Source organism: Engystomops pustulosus, chromosome 10 (genome assembly GCF_040894005.1).
Source record: "Engystomops pustulosus chromosome 10, aEngPut4.maternal, whole genome shotgun sequence".
NCBI classification, from domain to species: Eukaryota; Metazoa; Chordata; class Amphibia; order Anura; family Leptodactylidae; genus Engystomops; species Engystomops pustulosus.
In genome coordinates, this window is record NC_092420.1 from 21,784,875 (window position 1) to 21,807,702 (window position 22,828).

General features: G+C 40.8%; 1 protein-coding gene across 2 annotated transcripts in view; it reads left to right on the top strand.

Moving 5' to 3' along the window:
• The first annotated feature begins 341 nt into the window (after positions 1-341).
• DNAH12 (dynein axonemal heavy chain 12) overlaps positions 342-22,828 on the top strand; it is a 54,538-nt gene continuing 32,051 nt past the window's right edge. For both annotated transcript variants that reach the window (XM_072128717.1, XM_072128716.1), the window contains exons 1-31: positions 342-476; positions 4,823-4,980; positions 5,055-5,145; positions 5,962-5,988; positions 6,577-6,766; positions 8,027-8,102; positions 8,188-8,346; positions 8,463-8,658; positions 9,732-9,920; positions 10,296-10,452; positions 11,218-11,309; positions 11,389-11,567; positions 12,485-12,620; positions 13,446-13,571; positions 13,704-13,838; positions 14,662-14,855; positions 15,519-15,762; positions 15,918-16,103; positions 16,275-16,475; positions 17,222-17,416; positions 17,672-17,793; positions 18,164-18,446; positions 18,563-18,682; positions 19,462-19,618; positions 19,733-19,905; positions 20,401-20,553; positions 20,862-21,101; positions 21,270-21,515; positions 21,663-21,782; positions 21,891-22,000; positions 22,579-22,759. In XM_072128717.1, coding sequence (XP_071984818.1) covers positions 4,823-4,980; positions 5,055-5,145; positions 5,962-5,988; positions 6,577-6,766; positions 8,027-8,102; positions 8,188-8,346; positions 8,463-8,658; positions 9,732-9,920; positions 10,296-10,452; positions 11,218-11,309; positions 11,389-11,567; positions 12,485-12,620; positions 13,446-13,571; positions 13,704-13,838; positions 14,662-14,855; positions 15,519-15,762; positions 15,918-16,103; positions 16,275-16,475; positions 17,222-17,416; positions 17,672-17,793; positions 18,164-18,446; positions 18,563-18,682; positions 19,462-19,618; positions 19,733-19,905; positions 20,401-20,553; positions 20,862-21,101; positions 21,270-21,515; positions 21,663-21,782; positions 21,891-22,000; positions 22,579-22,759 — 4,836 coding nt within the window. In that variant the 5' untranslated portion in view covers positions 342-476. The remainder of the gene's footprint in view (positions 477-4,822; positions 4,981-5,054; positions 5,146-5,961; positions 5,989-6,576; positions 6,767-8,026; positions 8,103-8,187; positions 8,347-8,462; positions 8,659-9,731; positions 9,921-10,295; positions 10,453-11,217; positions 11,310-11,388; positions 11,568-12,484; positions 12,621-13,445; positions 13,572-13,703; positions 13,839-14,661; positions 14,856-15,518; positions 15,763-15,917; positions 16,104-16,274; positions 16,476-17,221; positions 17,417-17,671; positions 17,794-18,163; positions 18,447-18,562; positions 18,683-19,461; positions 19,619-19,732; positions 19,906-20,400; positions 20,554-20,861; positions 21,102-21,269; positions 21,516-21,662; positions 21,783-21,890; positions 22,001-22,578; positions 22,760-22,828) is intronic.

The window sequence follows — 22,828 nt, forward strand, 5'->3', positions numbered from 1 at the left end:
GGCATTGTAGGGAGGTCATACGCACTGTGGAGCCTCATCTCGTCTTGGAGCGTTTCCACTTTAGATGGATCAGCCCGAAATTTGATTTTTGATTTTGAGTATTATTACACATCCAGACCTCCATGGGATATTCATTGATCATTTTTATCTTATCAAAGCATCCACCATATAATGAAAAAAGAAATCCAAATTCATTGACATCAGGGATGGGATATTTTAGTGTTTCGTTTACTTTTTGTGAACATCTCACACAAAAGTACTAGCAGCTCCTGCTCTACACTAATGACAAGCCTGCAGTGACCGCGCCGTCCTGGAGGTGGCAGCAGAGAGGAGGAACAGCTCAGACCCAATCTCATGTGTCAGCAGCGCCCCCTACCAACAGCCCGCCCCTGCTGCCATGACAACAGGATTGTTTAATAGCAGCGAAAGAGTCCTGAGCCCTCAAATACAGGAGGGGAAGCGGCCGAAACACAGAGGTGAGAGCCCTGCCTGCTGTATACACTATATACTATACATACATCACAGGTACTGGGGTACAGAGGTGAGAGCCCTGCCTGCTGTATACACTATATACTATATATACATCACTGGTACAGGGGGTACAGAGGTGAGAGCCCTGCCTGCTGTATACACTATATACTGTACATACATCACAGGTACAGGGGTACAGAGGTGAGAGCCCTGCCTGCTGTATACACTATATACTACATATACATCACAGGTACAGGGGTACAGAGGTGAGAGCCCTGCCTGCTGTATACACTATATAGTATATATACATCACATGTACAGGGGGTACAGAGGTGAGAGCCCTGCCTGCTGTATACACTATATACTACATATACATCACATGTACAGGGGGTACAGAGGTGAGAGCCCTGCCTGCTGTATATACTATATACTATATATACATCACATGTACAGGGGGGAGAGAGGTGAGAGCCCTGCCTGCTGTATACACTATATACTATATATACATCACAGGTACAGGGGTACAGAGGTGAGAGCCCTGCCTGCTGTATACACTATATACTATATATACATCACATGTACAGGGGTACAGAGGTGAGAGCCCTGCCTGCTGTATACACTATATACTATACATACATCACAGGTACAGGGGTACAGAGGTGAGAGCCCTGCCTGCTGTATACACTATATACTATATATACATGACATGTACAGGGGTACAGAGGTGAGAGCCCTGCCTGCTGTATACACTATATACTATATATACATCACAGGTACAGGGATACAGAGGTGAGAGCCCTGCCTGCTGTATACACTATATACTATATATACATCACATGTACAGGGGGTACAGAAGTGAGAGCCCTGCCTGCTGTATACACTATATACTATACATACATCACAGGTACAGGGGTACAGAGGTGAGAGCCCTGCCTGCTGTATACACTATATACTACATATACATCACATGTACAGGGGTACAGAGGTGAGAGCCCTGCCTGCTGTATACACTATATACTATATATACATCACATGTACAGGGGGGAGAGAGGTGAGAGCCCTGCCTGCTGTATACACTATATACTATATATACATCACAGGTACAGGGGTACAGAGGTGAGAGCCCTGCCTGCTGTATACACTATATACTACATATACATCACAGGTACAGGGGTACAGAGGTGAGAGCCCTGCCTGCTGTATACACTATATACTACATATACATCACAGGTACAGGGGACACAGAGGTGAGAGCCCTGCCTGCTGTATACACTATATACTATATATACATCACAGGTACAGGGGTACAGAGGTGAGAGCCCTGCCTGTTGTATACACTATTTACTACATATACATCACAGGTACAGGGGTACAGAGGTGAGAGCCCTGCCTGCTGTATACACTCTATACTACATATACATCACAGGTACAGGGGTACAGAGGTGAGAGCCCTGCCTGCTGTATACACTATATACTACATATACATCACATGTACAGGGGGGACAGAGGTAAGAGCCCTGCCTGCTGTATACACTATATGCTATACATACATCACAGGTACTGGGGTACAGAGGTGAGAGCCCTGCCTGCTGTATGCACTATATACTACATATACATCACATGTACAGGGGGTACAGAGGTGAGAGCCCTGCCTGCTGTATACACTATTTACTACATATACATCACAGGTACAGGGGTACAGAGGTGAGAGCCCTGCCTGCTGTATACACTATATACTGTATATACATCACAGGTACAGGGGACACAGAAGTGTGAGCCCTGCCTGCTGTATACACTATATACTATATATACATCACAGGTACAGGGGTAAAGAGGTGAGAGCCCTGCCTGCCGTATACACTATATACTACATATACATCACAGGTACAGGGGGTACAGAGGTGAGAGCCCTGCCTGCTGTATATACTATATACTATACATACATCACAGGTACAGGGGTACAGAGGTGAGAGCCCTGCCTGCTGTATACACTATATACTATATATACATCACAGGTACAGGGGTACAGAGGTGAGAGCCCTGCCTGCTGTATACACTATATACTATATATACATCACATGTACAGGGGTACAGAGGTGAGAGCCCTGCCTGCTGTATACACTATATACTATACATACATCACAGGTACTGGGGTACAGAGGTGAGAGCCCTGCCTGCTGTATACACTATATACTATATATACATGAAATGTACAGGGGTACAGAGGTGAGAGCCCTGCCTGCTGTATACACTATATACTATATATACATGAAATGTACAGGGGTACAGAGGTGAGAGCCCTGCCTGCTGTATACACTATATACTACATATACATCACATGTACAGGGGGTACAGAGGTGAGAGCCCTGCCTGCTGTATACACTATATACTACATATACATCACATGTACAGGGGACACAGAAGTGTGAGCCCTGCCTGCTGTATACACTATATACTATATATACATCACAGGTACAGGGGTACAGAGGTGAGAGCCCTGTCTGTTGTATACACTATTTACTACATATACATCACAGGTACAGGGGTACAGAGGTGAGAGCCCTGCCTGCTGTATACACTATATACTATATATACATCACAGGTACAGGGGTACAGAGGTGAGAGCCCTGCCTGCTGTATACACTATATACTATATATACATCACAGGTACAGGGGTACAGAGGTGAGAGCCCTGCCTGCTGTATACACTATATACTACATATACATCACATGTACAGGGGGTACAGAGGTGAGAGCCCTGCCTGCTGTATACACTATATACTATATATACATCACAGGTACAGGGGTACAGAGGTGAGAGCCCTGCCTGCTGTATACACTATATACTACATATACATCACATGTACAGGGGGTACAGAGGTGAGAGCCCTGCCTGCTGTATACACTATATGCTACATATACATCACATGTACAGGGGACACAGAAGTGTGAGCCCTGCCTGCTGTATACACTATATACTATATATACATCACAGGTACAGGGGTACAGAGGTGAGAGCCCTGCCTGTTGTATACACTATTTACTACATATACATCACAGGTACAGGGGTACAGAGGTGAGAGCCCTGCCTGCTGTATACACTATAATACTGTACATGATTGTATATACTGTATAGTATGCATTGGATTATGTATCACTATATACACACTTGCACTTATTTTTTACTGTATTTTCCTATCTATATGTGCTGTGCCCTGGGCATATTGTACAGAAAATGCCACCGCCATGATTCAGCCTACACTATCATGTGATATAGTTGTCCTGAATTTAAGTGGGTAATCTACTTTACACGGCATATACTGTATATATACTATAATTGGCCTGAATTCAAAGATCTTATATTGCAGGATAGCAGCATAAAATGCAGCAAAAAATTATTGTAACCATGTTATATTCTGACAATACAGTATGTAAGTTGAGTGTTCTTAAGTAGGGGATCGCCTGTATATATTTATATGTATAATATTTTCATCCAATAGTTGACTCCACCTAGGTAACTACAATGGTTACATGAGTATCGGAACCGGACCGTGAAGCAATGGATGAAGCTGACCTGGCCCGTGTGATCTCTTTTGTGTCACATTATTTTGACTGGGGAAGAGATGATACCAGGATGCAGAATGTGTAATGTTGCCAACGTGCTGTGTTAATTTTTTGCTGCAATTTGACGGTCAGACAGGGAATCCTTGCATCATCTTTCTGTATGATGCAAGGTCTCCCATTCAATAGAAAGGGGGTTATTAATCATATGCCTGCGCTCGTGCTCCGGCTTCTTGATGTATCCGCCAGGGGGCTGCACAGCGTCTATCTCTACGCAGCATAGAAGTACATGCAGCCGGCAAATTTTCACATATGAAAATTTGGCGTCTGCAGGGAGTGCTCAGGCACAGGGACAGGAACTCCCCTCCGGCCCACTCCACGCAACTCCACAAGTCCGATCCATGGTCTGATTTTTCATATTGGCCTATAGGTACAATAGTTTTGGCTACAAAATGCACAAAATTTTTAAAATATTTTTGAAAAACTGAAACACAATTTGGGCCAAACCCTCTTCAATGAAGTCAAATCTTTTCTCTAAGGTTTGGTCGATTGTTTTTTTGGTGCTAATTGCCACATAATTGTGGTGCATGTTCCTTAATCCATCTCCCCATTAGGTGGAAGTTCTTAGAGGGAGTCAATTGACTCTGAGAAGGTGTCAAAAAAAAAAGTACATAATATACAAAAATATTTACACAAGGAACATTTTAATTATTCCAGTTCAGAAACTTTTTTTATGGACAACAAAAATTTTGTAAAACTACCGGTATAATATCTACTTATTTTTCCATAGATGGCTTCCCACAGAACATCCCTGCGGCCTCCCGTGGAGCGTCTCGGTGTGCACCTACCTCCACTCACCCTCCCTGCCCCCTCACTAAGCTCCACAGGAAGAAAACTGATGAAGCACAAGAGAAGTAAAGAGCATCAGAAGACCCTGAATGCGATCATGTATGTGCAGTGTAACGAGACTCTGTAGCCGCTTGTTCTCTTCTCCTTCCTCACTGTGATGTTTTCCTCTTCAGAATGAAGGAGGCTCTGAAGGCTTATGAAGAAACTGTAACGGAGCAAAAAAGGAGAGTCCCAACACCGCCGGAGCCCCAGTTACCATCCACTGTAAGTCCATAAATTAAATTAGAAATGAGCAGACCCATAGTTTCAGTTTGGGTTTGGCATTCAGGTTCGGCCGCACGACCCGGACATATTGCTGGATTGGCAAATTGACGTCTCTCGCTACTAGCCATGGCTACGATGGGTCAGGAGGTGTTTCATACAGAGATACATACAGGGGGAGATTTATCAGAAGTGTCTGAGAGCAGAATTGTTCTAGTTGCCCAATCAGAGCTCAGCTTTCAATTTCCCACATCTGTTTATAAAATTATAGCTGAGCTTTGATTGGTTGCCATGGGCAGCTAGAACAGTTTTACCTCAGACTCTTCTGATAAATCTCCCCCTGTACAGTTTATAAGAAGGGCTGGTGTGAACAAGCCCTCCAAATCCAGTGTGTGTCACAGAACTGCTGCATCCAGTCAGTAGAGCAATGATCACTTGATTGGGAGCTGAGCTGCCGTTATTGGGAGGGGACCTGTGTGTGTTAGTGTTAGATGCAGATACCAATATCATATGTTTATTAGGACACAAAAATCCAAAAATGAATTTACATTTTCAAAAAGATGTGCGCTCATCATGAAATACACAACAAAAAACAATAATGTGACACGCAGACTTGTTTCATTTGGTCTGCTTGGAGGAGAACAATCGCTTTCAGTGCCTGTATCACTCTCAATTCACCAGCATTATAGTCTACATTACCCTTATTATTAATACTAGTATTTATAACATGTTGACAAAGTTGTCTTTTATTTGAATAATTTTTTTTAATTCTTTTTTTAAGTTTTTCAATTTAGCATATTCTTTATTTTTGTATCATAGATGAACAGTGAGCAGAGAAAACTGAGGGTGAGTTTTTTTTATATATTTTATAGTATTAAAACTATAAATACTGTATGGTATAGCCTACTTGTCATGTCACGTTCTGTGCTTTGGACAAGCCATATATGTAATGAGGGTCCATTCAGTGATACTTTGTATTATACTTCTGAGCTGCATTCACTGATATGTCGATAGTAGCTGGAAAATATCAAAAAGACCATTGACAGTCCAACTTTACTATTTTTTTTTATTGAACAATGTCTTCAAAGCCAATCCAAAATGCAAATCCCCAGATAGATAGAGAGAGCAATGGATGCTGGTACATTACAGCCAGACGCTGGTGATATCATGCAAGTATCTCTCTCTTTTTATACGTAGAGTAGGTGAAGCTCTGTCTTAAATCTCCAAATCCACTGCATAAAATATTAAAATAATCTTGCCACCTGTCACCACCACTAGGGGGAGCTCACCTGACTATAGTATCCTGTTTTATTACTGAGCCCAAAGTGCAAAACATATGTTGATTGTTACATTAATATTTTCACTTTTCATAGATAAAATGCAGCCGATCTTTACATGTATTATAGAGTTCTTCTCTGTTTACTTCTCTTTCAGATGAATTACCTGTACATGAAGAGATGTGTAGAGAGCAGCCCTGTGGTGCCCATCCAGAAGCACTGGCTGGACTCCATGCTCGCCCTAGTACCTCAGCCTCTACAGAAGGGGAAGGACAGGGAGGCTCTGGTGACAGAACTGCTGGAGGAGGTTTCTGAAGATTTCGAGAAAAGTATGAAGAAACACCTGGGTGAGACTCCTACGCTGGTTTTGTGATATTTTATATAAATTATGTTTCATGTACTTTATTTTATTTCTAAAATACAATTTTTAGAACACATTGAAAATTGTTTAAAAAAATATGAATATAATATTGTTTTTCAAAAATATATGTTTATTCAGGGCTGTAAGTTGGGGAGGATGGGCCCCATAGCAGACTTATTAATGCGACACTCCTCTTGCAAAGTATACAAATCTGTACACTCAAACAATCACATACATTTATGCAATCATATATATATTACACTCATACAGCATATACATATTAAACTGTGCATTATACAGGCAATCCCCGGGTTACGTACAAGATAGGGTCTGTAGGTTTGTCCTTAAGCTGAATTTGTATGTAAGTCGGAGCTGTATATTTTATCATTATAACCCTAGCCAGAACTTTTTTGGTGTCTGTGACAACTGGATTTTAAAAATGTTGGGTTGTCATAAGAACCAGGATTAACAATAAATCATAATTACAGGCACCATTGATAACTCTTACAGCTGATCATTGTAGCCTAGGACTAAAGTACAGTAAATTACCAAAATCCAGAGGTCTGTTTGTAACTAGGGGTCCTATGTAAGTCGAGTGTTCTTAAGTAGGGGACCGCCTGTATGTGCATTAAACTGTATTCATTAAATGAATATAATGGGAAGCCTCATTTTTTACTTGCATAATCTGTGTGCACTGTATAAATAAAGAATTATTATTATTAATTCAGTGACTCAATAGAATCGTGTCGTACCCTGTATGTTAAAGGTGCACCTGAAAAAAGAAGTGCACACTTCCTGAGCAGTGCAGGATGCATCAGAAAATTGTAGAGCGTGTGCCAGTATTCAATAATCTGCCACAACCTGCGCATTTCTGAGGCAAACTGCACATAGTGATGAATCTGGGCCCATGAGTTTTTGGTGTTTTTGCAGCTTCCTGTGAATGTTTCCTAACTGATTCACTTTTGTAAACAGTTTTGACCACAAGATGGCAGTGTGGCAGTTGCTATAGTCAATTAAAAAGGGTTCTGGACGCTCAAAAACCCATCTGGTGTTATAACTTAGCTGTATATAGATGAATGGAGCTTATTTGCAATGTCATGCAGTACCCATGGTCTGGTGTGGAACTTTTTTTTGGAAAAAAAAAACAACCCCTTTAAGTACACCATCTTGCTCTATCCTGGGAAATATGTGATCAGACTTGTTGTTAGATGGGAATACCGCATTGTCTTGTTTTTTCTTTGCTCAGTCAAAAGTATACTAGTAAAACCAGAGGTGAAAGGACTGGAAGCAGAAGAGTCTGGCCTAGCACCTGAATTCCCTACGTGAGTATCTGTCTATCTGATCCTTGTATCACCCCGGTTGTAGATAAATAACTAAACATTACATTTCATTGTCTTGCCCCTCCAGAGGTCTGGATTACTCTAAGCCGTGGCACCAGAGCTTTGTCCAAGCAAGAAATGACATCATTAAAAACCTGCATCTCGTCCACCCGGCTATCCGCACCATACTGGATCTGGGATACACGACTTTCTCCAACCTTCTGGTTGTGGACTTGTCTGGATACAGGTAAGATAGAGGTTGTGTAATTGATCACAGATAAAATATAGAAATTATAAAGTTAGAACGTCTTCAAAGTTATCACAATAACTTACAAGTCATGGTATTTTTCATTACTTTTTCAGATCAAAGGGTCCAGTAGAATGTGAATCACTGAGGAACAGTGTATCACTGGCATGTACAAAGACAGAGGAGAAGCTGCTGAACACTTGGTACCCCAAAGTGATCAATCTGTTTGCAAGTAATGATGCCCTGCAGTCCATTAGGGCAGACAAAATTGATTCATTTTACAGCTCTGTCTCAACACTTATGTCCAACCAGGTAAACTTGCAGCTGCAGGGATCTGTGAATATGTAATAATTCATATTTATTTCTGTTTCTATGGATCAAACATAGTTTTGGATCTGTCCACTTAAAGGAAATCGACCATCAAAATCAAGCATGGATAAACCATGGACACTAAGGGTGGTGGCACACGTGGCGTTTCGAACCCGTTTTCAGTCCGTTTTTATTCACGTGTTTTCAGTACGTTTTTGAAAACACATGCGGTTTTTTGAAACCGCATCCATTTTGTCCGTTTTTAATTAAGATAATTGGGAAAACCGGACACAAACAGACGCGTTTAAAAAAAACTAAAACGCCTGACTAAAAACAGGTTCAAAACGCCACATGTGCCACCACCCTTACTCATCTTCTTATATTTATAATCCATGGCCTTCTTCCTTCTTGAATTAACTTTTAACATTCTGTTAATGAGTCAAAAGGAGTCCCAGGGTGCTACCAGAGCCCTTTCTGCTGTAGCTTCACAGGCTGTTACACTGTGATCCCTCCCCTCAGCACTACCTCCGCCTTATGCCTGATCTCACTGCAGCAGAGGAGGTTTCAGCACACAGCAGGAAAGGGTAAATGGTCCTCACAGTGTAACAGCACATAGGAGTCCTTCTAGATTATTAGCCTCATTTTAAAAGTTGATTTTAGAGCGGAGCTCGGCAGTCAGGACCCTCCTATCTTGCAGGATAGTCAGCGGTAAACCTAAACTCTCTGCTGCCTGAGGCGAGTTATACAATGGCGCACCCATTGCCACATCCAGTATTAATACGTCAGCTTATTATTTTTAGTAAGTAGGTTCTTTGTGCAGTGTCTCACACCCATATAGACATCATTTAACAGTCAGGTACTGCTTTTTAGCAGAGGACTGTTGCTACTGATGCTGCAGGTGGTGCTGCCTGAGGCAAGAGGCTCAATTCGCCTCATGGAAGCACCCCTGAAGATAGTCATGTGGATAGCTGATCAACGCTTATAGCCATGAGACCCTATTACTATTTCACTTCATTCAGTATTTCCTATTTTGTCTTATAATGTGACATGCACTGATGACTGTACTTTCCGTATAGGTGAGAGACCTCTTGCAGAGAAGCGTTGAAGCTTTTGTCACTTTATTTGACCCCAAAGACGCACAGTTTTTACCTCTTTTTAAAATGCAACTGACGTTTGATGACGAGAAAATGGATTTCTATCCAAGCTTCCAGGATGTAGAAGAAGTTGTACTATTCATAGTAACTCGGATCTCAAAGACACTCCAGGTATTTATGAGTTTTCTCATGATTATTATTAGGTTTAGACTAATTGGTTCCTGACCACCACTCTAGACCCAATACAGCCAAAATTTCATCAATGGTCTCTTTAACTGTGCGTGCCCCATTTCACATGTAGTAGGGGTCTGTTACTGTGGAAAAGTAAAATGTAAAAAAAGTCCTATTTACATAATAAAAAATGTGCACATACCCTTTAAATTCACATAAATCTAATAATGATATCTTTCTATGCAATTTAATACTTCGGATTTATCACCCATATACTCACCACTAGTATTTTTGTGTTCTCTTATAGAGATGGTTGACTGCTGTAATTCTCCATACTAAAATGTCTAACTCTATAAATGTTTCTTCTTGGTTCAGAATATTCAGACAGTCCAGTCGTGGCTTTCGGGTAGTAATACAATTCACACTATTGAGGCCAAGCTCCCGGATTATATCATTCAGTCTGCGGTACACAAGCTGAAAGCCGCCGTCACCCACAATCTACAGGAGCCTTTGAAGCATTTTGAAACATACGGTAAGATGCATAAAAATTTAAAGTATTTAATTGTATAATAAAAAGAGGATGAGTCATAACACAAAAGGTTTCCCCTGTGATTGTGGAACCTTCCTGTGTGTGCACTAATCCTGATATCTCCCCATAGTATATGTATGCTCATACGCCCAGCACTCCTGTGTTCTCAGTGGGGTATGGGGACTAACCAGACACTTATGGCATAGATCTATTTCTTTTTATAACATCACTTTTGACATGTTACAATTCGCCAACAAGTATTAGTCAGACATCTACTACAAAGTCTTAAAGCGAACCTGTCACCAGGAAGGTCATTTTTAGCTTGTGACAGTAGCCACTCTATTTCACACTGCCAGCAGCCCTGGGGGATGGGAGTGGGCAGCTGCATCAGCTTGTGTGTGCCTGTTTCTCAGTATCAATTCATCCAGCTCATTCCCCCCTCCTCACTTCCAGGCATGTGCATTGAGCAGGCAGAATAGGGAGGGGGAGGGTGTGTAGGAGAGCAAGAATGCATCAAAGAGACTGAGACACAGGCACACACAGGCTGCTGCGTTCCAACACACCCTGAACTCACTACACTCGGCTGACAGGGAGCCAGGTAATGTGAAATAAATTGGGCGTGATTTATCACTAAATTATCAGTTTCTGCTGTCAAAATTAGTTCCTTTTTTACTATCTTTAAGGTTAGGATTAAGAAGATTGGTCTGTAATTCCATATCAAAGTTTCAGATGATACAAGTCATTTTTTGTGTTACTGTTATATTGTAGTTGAAAGTTTCAGCTGGCTGGTGGATGGTTCTGCAGAGCACAAAGTGGAAACCTTTTTGGCAGAAGAACACAGTTTTGATGAATATACACAGGTTTGTATGTCCGAATGTCTACCTGCCTCTTGTTTCAAGGTGACTCTGTGTTATTATATTTGGATGCTTTTTATTCCAGTTCATTGAAGAATTTTACACCCTGGCCAGAGATATTATAAGACTACCTACCCGTGCTTATTTCACCATGGTCCAGCTTGACTGTGACGATTTAAAGCAAGGCCTGGCTGACAAAGCCAAAAGTTTTGCCAGTATCTTACTGGAGAGGCTGGTGACAAACCATAGACTGGAGAACGAACAGTGAGTAAAATCCTGGATTTGATGGGAACCTGTCACCAGGGACCTCATTTTCACTAAAGACAGGTTGCGGAAACCCATTACAGCTGTATTACAAATATGTCTTTCTGTTTTCTCTACGCATTTGTATTACAATATAATTGTGTGTTATAATTGCACCCTGGCAAATTCCTCTGTGTAGTCCCAGGGGTTGGGCTTTGGTTTGGCTGCATTTTAAAAAACAACATGTGACTTGTCTGTGCTGCAGACTGCTTAGTTCTCAGCCCCCATTTTTGTGCTCCTGTACAGCTCCTCCCCCTGCTGATTCACAGAGCTCACAGCCTGGTGAGCTGACATCAGCGGGAGAGGGAGAATCTGTACAGGAGCAGAAAGGTGGGGGCTGAGAGCTGAGCAGACTGCAGCACAGACAATTCACGTGTTGTTTTTTAAAATGCATCAGAGTCATATAGTCTGGGCCTCTCTACATCATCTTATTACACAGACTGCATGACTCTTTCTGATATTGCCTCCATCCAGATGACTCTTTAAACAGTAATACATTTTTATTTTAATAATAATAAATCTTTATATAGGGCCATCATATTCTGCAGCGCTGTACAGATCACAGGGTACACATGTCAATAAAACGAGACATTACACAGTAAAAACAAAATCACAAAAAACAATTTCAGTGAGGGACCTGCTCGCCAAAGCTTACAATCCATGAGGATGAAGGGGTGACATAGAAGGTGACTTGTGCATCCAGCTATTCTTTAGAGGATAAAATAATGAAATAAATAGATAAATAATGCTGAATCAACACTCACCAGTGGAGATCTAGTAGAAATAGTGATAAATCGCACAGAACTTTACTTTGGGAAATCATAAAACATCATTACCTAACAATATATTTAATGCATCTTTTCATATCTTTCCCTAAGAATCTGTACAGAATTTGAGAAAATTAAAGAACAAGCATTAAAGGTCCCGGAAACTACTGAAGATGTGATAGAGGAGATTGCTTTTGTCGAGCAAGCAAAAAGTAAGAGCCTCGTCGATCTGAAAACCAGAATTACTGTAAGTAACCGCAGATTTATTTTAGATTTAGATTTAATTTAGTTTTGTGTGTGTTTTTCCAAATGTGGCATTCATGAAGTTGTACCCTATCCATGACCTATCCTTAGGGTAGATCATCATTTGTGTCATCCCAAATCTCAGAACCTCTTAGAACAACTTGTTAGCAGCACTGTACCAATACTAACACCACTCTGTACATTGTGAAGAGATGTGGGAAGTTACTACAAATTCATTTTCGGCCAAGACGCACAGTATATGGCGTCTTAGTACTTGCCGCCCACTGTGTCCATTCCAGATATTCAATTAATGATCATGTTGGATGTCAGACACCTGCCAATATGATATATCCATTAAAGGTAATCTACTCCATACCCCAGAAGCCACAGCCGATCCCACCCATCAGCACGTCCCAGCATACGCCGAAGTCCAGCTTCACAATGAGAATGCCAAAATGAAGATAGGAGAGTGACGGGGACGTACTGATGGGTGGGATCGGCCGCAGTTACAGGGGTGTGGAGTAGGCATTGCACCTGCTCCATGGCACGGCTACTCCACGCCCAAGTAGCCACGGGCGATTATTTGCATTAATGAAAGATACGTTTTAGAGCTTAGATTCTACTAAGCTTTTATATAAACTGGATACAGGATAAGAGGCCGATAGTAGGAACCTACCATCAGCTCTACCTTGTTAGGTAGGTCCCTGATGGTAGGTTTCCTTTAAGCAGTTGGTGATGTTCAGATGAGGTTGATGTTTTACAAGAAATGTTGATTTGATAATATGAAGCATAGCTCTGCATGGGTTCACTTTCTTTTATTCACTTTTAGGAATGTCAGCGCAGAATGAATTATCTTCTGGACGTTCATTTATTTTTACCTGAAGATATCGCCCTGAATTCAACAGTGTTACTGTGGCCGAAAAATATTAATCCAGTATTTGATGAAAATGACCAGGTATATGGGTGGATCTGGGTATAATTGGGACAAATAGGCCTAGGAATATAGAGAATCCACTGAATACACAACATTTCAGTTGTTTAGTTTACTCTTCACATTGGTAAAACCAATTTACAATTTTTCTGATAGTTAATTGAGAAGGCCAAGCGTAAAGGAGAGGGCGAGCTACTGGGGAAGAGAGAGAAACTAATGCTGGAACTTGAGAAGCTGTCCCGCAGGATGGAGGAATTTGCAGAGTGTTCTGAGCTGGATATGATGCAGCAGGTACGACATGGATGGTATACATTTTGCTGCTTTTGTTACTTTTACCTGCATAAAATATTTGATTTTGGGGTTACATTTTCCCATCCAATGGAGGAAGCTTTTTTTTTTTTTTGCTCATATGTTAAAATGCATATATTTAACAATTTAGTCATGCAGGTATAGCCTTGAATTAATAATTATATTCATTATGGACTCTTACGGAATTGTATCGGGGTTTGGACTGGGGGGGGGGGGTTAGGGGGGGATAGTTTGTTGGGAATTGTCGTCATTGTTGTAAATGGAAAAAGGTGTTGGAGATGTTTCAATAAAAAAGACCTGATTTAAAAAAAATAATTATATTCATATTATGTGATATTTTTGACATATGGAGAAAAAAATGTACTTTGGAGTTAATTAAAGGAAATCTACAGAAATGAAGCATGATAACCAGGGAGTTACGCATAGATACAGGGACCATGACTGTGGTAATATGCTTATAGTTGTTACCATTGAGGGAGCAGGGGAGAGGGTGCGACAGTGTAACAGCCTGTAAAGCCAGACCACAGAGGGGCTAGGGTAGCCCCTCAGGCTCATTAGAATAAAATAAAAATAAATGATTGTAGAAGGCCATTGATAACAAATATAAGAAGATTACCACAGTCACAGTGTCTGGATCTATAAGTAAGTGTTCCTGATTTATCATGATGGATTTTGATGGTAGATATCTTTAAAAGGAGCTTTCCTATTTACTAGACACCAAAGAGAGCAGATTCATCACTCAATTTCTTTCTTTCTATGAAGGGTCAACCTTTTTTACTCTGTCTTTTTTCCAATCTGATTTCAGTACGTGACAGATGTCAGGACAGTACAGAAGCGAATAGCAGATGCAGAGGAGGTCATGGCTTATATTAACAAGGAAGAGGCTCTGTATAAATGGGATCTCACTATATATCCTGAGCTCGATGCTTTGAAAGTCAACATCGAACCATATCAAAAACTTTTTGCCCTGATTTATAAATGGCAAAAAACTGAGAAAAAGTAAGTGCTTACTTTGGCTCTTTCACATTTAGTATTAGTTACATCATGGTAGTTCTGTCTAACTCTATAAATGTAGAATATTTCTCTATGTATATGGACAAAATTACATGTAGGACCGTTAGAGTGAAGTCCTATTGGTTTCCCTGTCTAACCCTCTCTCACATTTACACTGTGTTTCTTGGGGTCCCTGGCATCTTATGAGGTTGCATGGTGGTGACACTATAGATGCCAGTATAAATACCAGGCTGAACTTAAGAATGCAAAAATCATAGACAACAAAGTAACTAAACAAAAATGTGATCCCTACTAAACAATAAATAGCTTCATTAGCAGACACCATAGCAGACACCTATTACTTATTAACAAGATGGTGGGTAAGTGTCTGATCAGCAAGAAGGATCCCCAGTGATCAAGTGAGACCAAATAAGAGACCAAAACTCTCCTGAAGTCATCCTAGAAGTCCTATAAAAGTGAATGAACTGGACATTCATTCTCCCATTCTTTCAATTGCTAGGTTCCCAAAAGTTAGACCCTCAGATGATTAGCAAACAGGTTGTATCTGTGACAAATGGAACTAAATGAGCCTGAATAAAGTAAATGTACCATCAAAATTTCCTTCTGCGCCAGTTCTGTAGAGGAAATAATAAACATCATGTCTTCCAGGTGGATCGATGGCGCTTTCCTTGACCTGAATGGAGAAAGCATGGAGGCAGAGGTGGATGAATTTTTCAGAGAGGTCTACAAAATGATGAAGTTATTTCAGCAGAAGCAGAAGAAGTCGGAAGATGAGAAGAAAAAGGCTGCTCCTCAACGATCACTTACCGAAGATAAGGTGGAAGAGGAGAAGAAGGAAAGCCGCATAGTTATCATGTGTTCTGCTATCATCGAGCAAATCAAGACTTTTAAGGTACATGATATATTACTTCATATACATCAGAATTTCTCTTGCAATCTAATTTTTTTATGATTTAGCCACAAATCCTTGACTAAATACAGAATCATAGGATGTTACATTCATTCATGTTACCATTAACACCTAAACAATCACTGATTTTATTGCAGGAATATATCCCCCTTGTGAGCATCCTCTGTAACCCAGGAGTCAGGACCCGCCATTGGCTTCAGATGTCGGAAATAGTTGGCTATGACCTCACTCCAGATTCAGGGACCACCCTCAGAAAAGTTTTGAAGCAGAACTTGACGCCGTACTTGGACAACTTTGAACAGATTAGTGTTGCGGCTAGTAAGGTTAGGACCCATGTGTATCAGGAGTCCCAAATCATATCCGAATATTATCAAAAATACAAAAAATAAATAAATAAATAAATAAATTACAAAAAATGACAATTGTTATAAGGTAACCTCACAGACTAGTGGTCTATCATAAGCTGATGAAACATTTATCTGTTTGATCCATAGGAGTTTTCCCTGGAGAAAGCAATGCATAACATGGAAGAAATGTGGGACTCCATATCCTTTAATACCAGTCCTTATCGTGAGTCTGGGGTGTCTATACTATCGGCAGTGGATGAAATCCAAACCACGTTGGATGACCAAATTGTGAAGACTCAAACAATGAGGGGATCGCCTTTCATCAAGCCCTTCGAGAAGGAAATCAAGGTATAAAATATTTACTCGCTAATGTGTTCCTGACAATAAGGGATCGTTTGGCATTATGAGCTCTGGGGTGGCTAACATTACATGTACTGGCTCTTGTACAACTTACATTGAAATGGCAAGGTTTAGATAGTATCAGGGAAATTTACAAAACCTATATGGCAGTGGTGGCGAACCTATGGCACAGGTGCCAGAGGTGGCACTCGGAGCGCTCTTTGTGGGCACCCAGGCCATCACCCCAGAATGAAGTTTACCAGACAGGACTCAAAGAATCTTCCTACAAGGACAGACAACTTTTCCCTCCACCTTTCAACTGTGTTAGTGTCCTTAGGAGGCTGAATCATTGAAAGTTGTCAAACAACAAGGATAAATAAATTACTGTACTGCTTAAATTGCTGTGCTGGCACTTTGAGTTTGGGCACTCAGGCTCTAAAAGGTTATCCATCACTGCTATATGGTATAACAGAGTCCAGTAATATTAAAGTGGTCATGTATTAAGTAATTACATGTATTCTCTAGATTTCCTTAGAACTTTTCACTTTGGTGTCCCCCCATTATTCCTCTTGGAAATGATACATTTACGAGAGATTACTATTCCCTTGTAAACAAGTTGTATTCATTCTGACCAGAGATAAAAGAGCCTCAAACTGTGGCAGCTGAGGCATCTAATATACTGCAGTGGATGCATTATATTTTTTATTTTATTTGTTATGAGACATCACATTAACCTACAACTTCACTCACTTTAGCAATGGGAGGAACGACTGATACGGATCCAAGAAACCATTGATGAATGGTTAAAGGTGCAGGCTCAGTGGCTTTATCTGGACCCCATATTCTCATCTGAGGACATCATGCAGCAAATGCCTGAAGAAGGAAGGTTATTCCAGACAGTGGACAGAAACTGGAGAGAAATCATGAAACATTGTGTGAAGGACCCAAAGGTAAAAAACTATTTAGCAACGGAGAAGTGAATGATACTGGAAATCTAGATTCTGGATTTCCAGTATCATTCTATTGATCTAGAATGTGATTATCTAGATAATATAATGGATTCCATGTACAGAAATACAAGTGCCATGTGCCCTATAAGTCATATAATCATATGACTATACTAATGTATAGTCTAATGTACATGTATACTTCTCTATAACTATGTGATAGAAACTCCGAATCACAGATCATCTACTGTGTTTTAGGTTCTGAGTGCTACATCTCTTACCGGACTCCTAGAAAAGCTGCAGGACAGCAATGTGCTTCTGGATAAAATCATGAAGGGCCTGAATGCTTATCTAGAGAAGAAGAGGCTTTTCTTCCCACGGTAAAATCCTTTTTATAAGTCATTGTACTATAAACTTTTGCTTTGTCTGACATTTTCACTAGATATCAGTAGAGATCATTTCTTTTCCAATGTGTCCATACACACTACATACACACATTTGTCCTGCCATCTCTCCAATGATGACAGATTGGATTTCCACATGCCCAATCCTTTTGTTTTAGAGGGGATGACCCACTGCTGTAGGGATCTTGCAATGGCTTACTCTCCTCTTCCCATTCAAAAACCAGCAGAGTAATAATTTGCATGATTAATTTTTTTTTTCATAAAGTTGCTATCCTATAAGTCAATGTCCAATTCTTTAATTGGCCTTGCTGTACATGTTTATTATACTATACATTTTTTTTTGTAGTTTTTTCTTCTTGTCCAATGATGAAATGCTGGAGATTCTCTCTGAGACTAAAGATCCTCTCCGGGTGCAGCCACATCTCAAGAAGTGCTTTGAAGGAATTGCAAAGCTGGAGTTCCTTCCCAACTTGGATATCAAAGCCATGTACAGCACTGAGGGGGAGCGAGTGGAACTCATCCAGACAATCTCCACCTCCGAGGCTCGGGGGGCAGTGGAGAAGTGGCTCATCCAAGTGGAGGATGTCATGCTAAGGAGTGTTCATGATGTTATCGCTCGGTCAAGAATGGTAAGGTTCCAATTAGAGAGAAATATTAAGCCACAGCTAATTTAGTATGTGCATGGGGTGATGCATTATATGGTATATCTTTAATCTTGTCCATCCAATTTTTTCTTTTTTAATAGGCATACCCTGAGGCTGCAAGAAAAGACTGGGTTAGAGAATGGCCCGGGCAGGTTGTGCTTTGTGTCTCTCAGATGTTCTGGACAAGTGAAGTGCATGAGGCTATCAGCAGTGGCCCAGAGGTAATGCCTAATGTCCCTTTGCTGATTCTATAATACATTGTACATATTAAAACAGTATCATACCTTTTTAAACAATGTGATATAAGATGGCAGGCATTGAACTGCTTCTTCTGCTCCCTTGACAAGGCATACCCAGGGCATAGCTACGTATGCTATGTAGCTATATGGGATGCAAAAATTAACTTTGCACCTGGGTGCTGTAGCCTGACTAATCCTACTGAAAATATAAAGAATGCTAGTACATTCTGCACTCCCATTTGTCAAGATCTAAAGTCTGGAAATGGCCTTTAAATAAGTGGTGTCATAAAGCGATGTTTGGCGACATGTCCTATCTTTCTCTCGGCTACGAGACGGCACAGTGCCACATTGCAGTCTATGGGGGACATATGTATGGCGTATATACGTTGGCCATATATACATCCCCCATACGTGCCTACGTATGCTACCCGTACCGTACCGTCTTTTTACGGGTTACATACGGCCACCTTCATTTCAATGGACAATACGTCCAACCATTTATGCTGCCGTGCTGTACCGTATACTGGCCGTATATAAAAATATTGAGCATGTCCTACTTTCTCCCGTATTTCAGTCCCGTATGCCCTTAGAAGTCCATGGGGACGCATAAATACAGGTTAAATACGTGCTGCATACGGATGAACAACGTCACGTATATACGGTCTCATATGGCACGAAAATAGGGGACTGGAGAAATCACACGTTTGTGTGAATGCAGCCTAAGTTGATATAGATTTTACTGCCAGCATTTTTTCTTCTAGGGCCTCAAAAACTACTACGAGAAGCTACAGCTACAACTGAATGATATTGTGGAGCTTGTACGAGGCAAATTGTCGAAGCAGACACGTACCACATTGGGAGCTCTTGTCACCATAGATGTACATGCTCGAGATGTGGTCATGGAAATGATAGAAACAGGTTTGTGTTCTTCTGCTTATACACATGTTTTCAGTTCCATATTTATATATATTGTATAAGTATTTTCCATTGATTATTTATTGGAGACTGACTAGATTGTCTCGTATTTCTCAGGGGTTTCCCATGAAACAGACTTCCAGTGGCTTGCTCAACTGCGGTATTACTGGGAGAATGAGAACGCAAGGGTGCGAATCATTAACTGCAATGTCAAGTACGCCTACGAGTACCTGGGCAACTCTCCCCGCTTGGTCATCACGCCCCTCACTGACAGATGTTATCGGACTCTGGTATGATACAATGGTTAATGTCTTGCATATTTTTTTTAAAAAGACAAAGCCTAGTAATTCATAGAAAGTAACTTTTAATTTTAATTAACACATAGAACATAGATAATATTCTTTCCCAGGGGCGTAACTACAGGGCAGCAGCCATAGCAGCTGCTATGGGGCCCACAGTGTAAGGGGGTTCTGGTATCTGGGATTTGGGAGTGAATATGCTGTATATTTGTGTGGTGTGTATATACTGCATTTGTATGTGTGTGTATATTCTGTATATGTTATTGTAGGTATGTGTGTATTTGCTGTATGTGTGTGTATATGTGATGTGTATATGCCTTATGTCTGTGTATATGATGCTTGGGTTTATATGCTGTATGTGTATACATGGTGTGATTGTTGTTTTTAAGGGGAAGATGGGCCCCATTCAGAGGTCTGCTATGGGGCCCTGCCTCTCCTAGTTACGCTCCTGTTCTTTACACTTCTTGTTCTGTTTCTTATTGGTAGATTGGCGCTTTTTATCTCAATCTGGGTGGAGCTCCAGAAGGTCCGGCTGGCACGGGGAAGACAGAGACCACCAAAGACTTGGCTAAAGCACTGGCAGTGCAATGTGTCGTTTTTAACTGCTCAGACGGTTTAGATTACATAGCAATGTCAAAGGTATGTACAATATTAAGGGGGTCGTAAATTAGGCAGCAATATCCAAAGAGTCAGGATGCAACACCGTATTCACCAAAGCATGACTGTGACCAAAAAAGACTTTGAAAAACGGATGTTAACATCCATCTTTCAAAGCCGATCTTCTTCTGGCATTTCGCATCCACTTTTCATGAATCTTAATAATCTTTAGTCTATGAATATCCTACTTATCAGTCACCTAAACATCAAAACCCCTTTACACATTTCAATTACAGCCATTTTACCTTACAATGTCTGTTCAACCTAATGTTTTCACTGAATATTTTTAGTTTTTCAAAGGACTGGCATCATCAGGGGCGTGGGCCTGTTTTGACGAGTTTAACCGCATTGAGCTAGAGGTATTGTCAGTGGTGGCCCAGCAGATTCTCTGCATCCAGAGAGCCATTCAGACCAAGATGGACATCTTCAACTTTGAAGGAACTGAACTAAAGCTTAACCCAAACTGCTTTGTAGCCATTACTATGAATCCTGGCTACGCGGGACGTTCCGAATTGCCTGATAATCTCAAGGTAAGTGTCATTGGACCGAAGACTGGGCCGAGAACTCATATGCGCGCAACAAGACCCTGCTTGTTCAGTGTCTTTTACTTCCTTCATTTATACACTCTATTTTCCCATTGCAATGATGTAGAGTTTAGTTTACTTTGTTGGTTGACATCCTTGGTTTGTACATTTCAGGTTCTCTTTCGTACGGTAGCCATGATGGTTCCCAACTATGCCCTGATTGCAGAGATCTCCCTCTATTCCTACGGCTTTCTTCATGCTAAACCTTTATCTGTGAAGATCGTGATGACGTACCGGCTCTGCTCTGAGCAGCTCTCATCCCAGTTCCACTATGACTATGGGATGCGCGCAGTGAAAGCCGTGCTAGTAGCTGCTGGGAATCTGAAGCTGAAATTTCCAGATGAGAATGAAGATATTCTTGTAAGTTTTAATCCATTAAGATGGATTTGTATTTTTTTATACACATCCTCTAAACATGGTTCCTTTAATTCATACTAGTTGCTTTGTCATGCTATCTCTAAATGATGTCATAATTCATTAAAATTATATATAATCCTTACTTTGTAGCTATTGCGGTCAATAAAGGACGTGAACGAACCTAAATTTTTGTCTCATGATATTCCTCTGTTTAATGGGATTACCAGTGACCTGTTCCCTGGAATTCAGCTTCCAGAAGCAGACTATAAGGTATGAACAGAGTATGAAATGCAGATCCTGTTGGGAAATTATCAGGATTTATTCTTCTTCTTCTGGAAGCAAAATGATCTGAATGACCTGTTTTATATATACACACAGGATCTTCTAGAATGTGCTCACGAGTGCTGTGCCCGACACAACATCCAGCCCGAGAAGGTCTTCTTGGAGAAAATGATACAGACATATGAAATGATGATTGTGAGACATGGGTAATAGATTATTAGTACATTTTTAAACTCCAGTTTATTCATTTTATGCCTGGTGACACCCACTTGTCAGTTTTTGCTAGATATTTATGAGGAATAATAAAGAGATTTTACTGTACAAGATTATGAAAAAAATATCCTTTTGGAGTTGATATTTTATGAAGAATACAAGCATTTAATAACAGATGTCCACAGAGGAGACTGATCCTTTTAGAAGAGTTGTACTAACTAAATAGGTTTTACTCTATCTAGAGCAGTGGTTCTCAACCTGTGGGTCGGGACCCCAGCGGGGGTCGAACGACCAAAACCGGGGGTCGCCTAAAACCATCAGAGCCGAAATTTTACTGTGTTTTTACTGCAAGTTGCATGGCTTGGGGTCACCACAGCATGAGGAACTGTATTGCGGGGTCACAGCATTAGAAAGGTTGAGAACCACTGATCTAGAGCAACATGGTAATTGGAGGGTGTCTAGCTGCCGGGACCCCCTTTGACTTTGTAAATCAGCATTGATTAGGTAATATGTGTTACTATGGGTTCACTGTGTACATTACTATAAAGATTGTTGTGTTTATCTTGTATAGGTTTATGTTGGTTGGAGAGCCATTCTCAGGGAAAACAAAGGTTCTCCATGTCCTCGCGGATACGCTATCCCTTATGAACGAGCGAGGGTGCGAAGAAGAAAAGGTTATATACAGGACAGTGAATCCCAAGGCCATCACCATGGGCCAGCTGTTTGGCCAGTTCGATCCAGTATCACATGAGGTATAAATAGGATCAGAAGATTCTTTAAAAATGTAAATAGGATTCACCTAAATAAAATGGGAATGGTTG